At 47.3% G+C, this 3,574-nt stretch overlaps 1 protein-coding gene across 1 annotated transcript in view; it reads right to left on the bottom strand.

Annotated features, from left to right (window-relative positions):
• Positions 1 to 610: 610 nt before the first annotated feature.
• mpp2b (MAGUK p55 scaffold protein 2b) overlaps positions 611 to 3,574 on the bottom strand; it is a 29,381-nt gene continuing 26,417 nt past the window's right edge. Inside the window, exons 10-14 of the mRNA XM_083687322.1 lie at positions 3,276 to 3,344; positions 2,961 to 3,122; positions 2,414 to 2,619; positions 2,074 to 2,202; positions 611 to 1,622 (exon numbers count right to left, since the gene is read on the bottom strand). Coding sequence (XP_083543448.1) covers positions 1,446 to 1,622; positions 2,074 to 2,202; positions 2,414 to 2,619; positions 2,961 to 3,122; positions 3,276 to 3,344 — 743 coding nt within the window. The 3' untranslated portion in view covers positions 611 to 1,445. The remainder of the gene's footprint in view (positions 1,623 to 2,073; positions 2,203 to 2,413; positions 2,620 to 2,960; positions 3,123 to 3,275; positions 3,345 to 3,574) is intronic.

A 3,574-nucleotide genomic window follows, 5' to 3' on the forward strand; every position in this document is an offset into this window, starting at 1 on the left:
AACAGCCACTACTTTATAACCTTGACTCTAATAACAAACTAGTGATATTTCATAGTACATTTTCATAAAATCAACTAGTGTGCAAATTGTAATCTAACAACTGCGCATTATTTTGATAGTCTAAAACATTTTCTATTTTGGGGAGTACTTAGTGTAATAGATTGTGATCACATTTGTGCTGCAATTAGATGGAATCATACATGTACTGTTTTTTATCTCTTACCATTATAATAGACTGGCAGCATCATGTGGTAAAAATATATGGCCGAACAAAAGGAAAGTGTAAAACATCCATCCATAGCAAGACATAATAACATGCACTGAAACTATAATCCAGGTGACATCAACAAAATAATCTTTCATGTGCCTGCATTGCTGTGTGTGTGTGTGTGTGTGTGTGTGTGTGTGTGTGTGTGTGTGTGTGTGTGTGTGTGAGTGTGTGTGTGTGTGTGTGTTTGTGCGTGCATGCGTTTCCGTGCATGCTGGTGTATGTGTATGTCTGTGGGGTGGGGGGGGTTGTGTGTGTATGTACAGTATGTGTGTGTGCGTGCGTGTGTGTGCATGCATGCTGGTGTGTGTGTATGTGTGTGTGTGGGGGGGGGGGGGGGAGAGTTGTGTGAGTGTGTGTGTGTGTGTGTGTGTGTGTGTGTGTGTGTGTGTGTGTGTGTGTGTTGTCTCAGATCATGTATTGCTATCAAGGTTATCAATGAAGGTACATAAATATGAATAAGTACAGTAGAATCAGCACAGTTTTCAAATATTTACAATCATACTGTACCATCATATGCTGATATATACAGAATCTCATATAAAGAATATGACAGTTGGAACCTTGATATCCTTTTATATATTCTTTCAATCTGCCATTAAACTAAATATTCAATGTAAACATTGCACTACATATTGATTTGATAAGATCTGGGAAGGCTAGAAATTATCAGTGATTTCCTGGCAGTATAATGATTTTCATAGACCAAGACCTTTGGCACATCATATCTGAAAAATGTATAAGCCTACATATCAACATTGATATACTGCATCACACACTCTTGTATCACCCACACACTACTGTATGCACTGAACCCCATACTATCGCCTTCTACAAATACCAATATATTACTAATATATTACCAATGTATTACCAATATATTTTGTTCTTTTTTTTATACAAAAAATACTGTTGACATCATGTCTGCAGAGGATCTATATTTTGTGCAAAAGTCTACATGGAGGCTGAATGACCTTTTGCACTGGAGCATGTTGATTGGCTCTTCACAACAGACTTCCAACCAATAGCACGGCAAGCTGTGGGGAGCTTCGCCCTAAACGATTCTCTCTAACTCCTCTGATTGGTCCCTCTCTACTTCCTGCGGCCTGTGACAACTTACTGTGACCTGACCTTTGACCCCGAGCCTGGCCCTCTACCGCTGGCTCTGGTTGGCTAATTAGAACACCCAGCTGACGGGGACCCACTGCTGCTCTGCGGCAAGTCTCTCTAGCGCCCCCTTTAGGCTGCGGAAGGCGCCCTCCAGACTGTCGTTGACGATGTTGATGTCAAAGTAGTGTCCATAGGCCCGCTGGATCCTCTCGCTCTCGTCAACAGTTCTCTTCAGCTCAGAGTCCTGAGGAGGAAGGGGAGACAAGAGGGAGACAAGATGGAGACGTTCAGCCACTCGCGGAGGAAAAGAAGGTCCTTTCAGATCACCAAGAGTGGCTAGGTGGCTAAGAGGACAGGGGTTACAGGGTAGGGGATAGAGGATAGAGGATAGGGGGTAGATGATAGGGGCTTGGTGCTTGGGGAGGAGGGGGGTGGGGGGGTAGCAATGCCGGCCGGGGTGGGGGGGGGGGGGGGGGGGAGTAGTTCATTGGGTGAGGAAGACGGGTTGAGCCCACCCCTGCCCATAGCCACCGCCGGACTTGGGGAGGAGGATAAAGAGGCTAGGGGGTAGAGGATAGGAGCTAGGAGCTAGGAGCCAAGGGCTAAGGACTTGGAGCTAGGGGCTGTCTTAGATGCTAGCCTGGCTAGCTGAAGCAGGGCACAGTGTTGTTCTGTCTGTCAGGGTGTCTTCTTACCGTTAGTTGTTTGGTGACCACGCCAGCCTCAATGGCAGACCTGTTCATGGCCTTCAGAACCTCGAAGTCTGGAGCCTCGATGAAGACCACGTAGGGCAGGAACTCTGACGTCCTCAGGACCTTCAGCGCCTACAGAGGGGAATGGGAGGGTTGGACAATCTCTGTTATTACTGTATATCCGATTCCGTATATGTGGGTTATAATCATATGTCGGAGTAGAGCATTTGGTGCTGATGACAGTATCTCAATGAGAAATTCAATCTTGAGTTTTATAGCCCGGAACCACTAGCCCAAACTACAACACAGTCACCTTGGATGAAGGATGGCCAGGCGGCGTTACCTGAGGGTTGACGTCCAGGATGCAGATCCGGCCAGCATCCACCACCTCGTGTATAGAGTTGATCTTGGTGCCGTAGAGGTTCCCGTCGTACTCCCCGTGCTCCAGGAAACGTCCGTTCTTGATGTCGGAGTCCATCTCGCTGCGGGTCATGAAGGAGTACATCTGCTGTCCGTCCCTCTCATCCACCTTGGGCTTCCGGGAGGTGACTGGGGAAAGAGAACCACGGGAAGAGAGCAGTCACTGTTATGTGTGTGTGTGTGTGTGTGTGTGTGTGTGTGTGTGTGTGTGTGTGTGTGTGTGTGTGTGTGTGTGTGTGTGTGTGTATGTGTGTGTGCATGCGTGCGTGCGTGAGAGAGACAGGGAGTGAGAGAGAGAGAGAGTGTGTGTGTGTGTGTGTGTGTGTGTGTGTGTGTGTGTGTGTCTCCATGCATCCATGCGTGTTTATGTTTGCGTGAGTGCGTCCATATGTCTGTGTGTGTGTGTGTGTGTGTGTGTGTGTGTGTGTGTGTGTGTGTGTGTGTGTGTGTGTGTGTGTGTGTGTGCTCACATGGCACGGTGGTCCCATAGCGCTGGGCATCTGAGACCAACAGTTTGTTCTTCAGACTGCGACGCCCCACCCCCTGGGCACCAATCAGAACCAGTGTCTTCCTCCGGAACGGCGGAACCTTTGCCACTTCCTCATAGATGCGCAGCTCATGGCGATCAAACTCTGGAGAGACACACGCATAATCAATATTTACTATAGATCGTATGGAATTTACCGCTGTAATTCAGCGCATTGTCTAATGTCTACATATTTCAACAATATAGCTGAAATGACACCACTGTTAAGTTTACACACAGGGACCACGAAGAGCAGTACCTGCATTTTTGGTGGTCAAATACATCATCTTCTTCTTCTTCTTCCCTCCTATTCCAGCACAGAGGGGACCTAAGGACACACACACACACACACACACACAAAGACAGACATATACACACACACGCATGCACGCACACACACACACACACACACACACACACACAGACAGACATACACACAGACATACACACACACACACACACACACACACACACACACACACACACACACACACACACACACACACACACACACACACACACAAAAAACACTGTAACATCTCCACACAGCTCTCTCGA

This window comes from Argentina silus, assembly GCF_951799395.1.
Source record: "Argentina silus genome assembly, chromosome: 16".
NCBI lineage: Eukaryota > Metazoa > Chordata > Actinopteri > Argentiniformes > Argentinidae > Argentina > Argentina silus.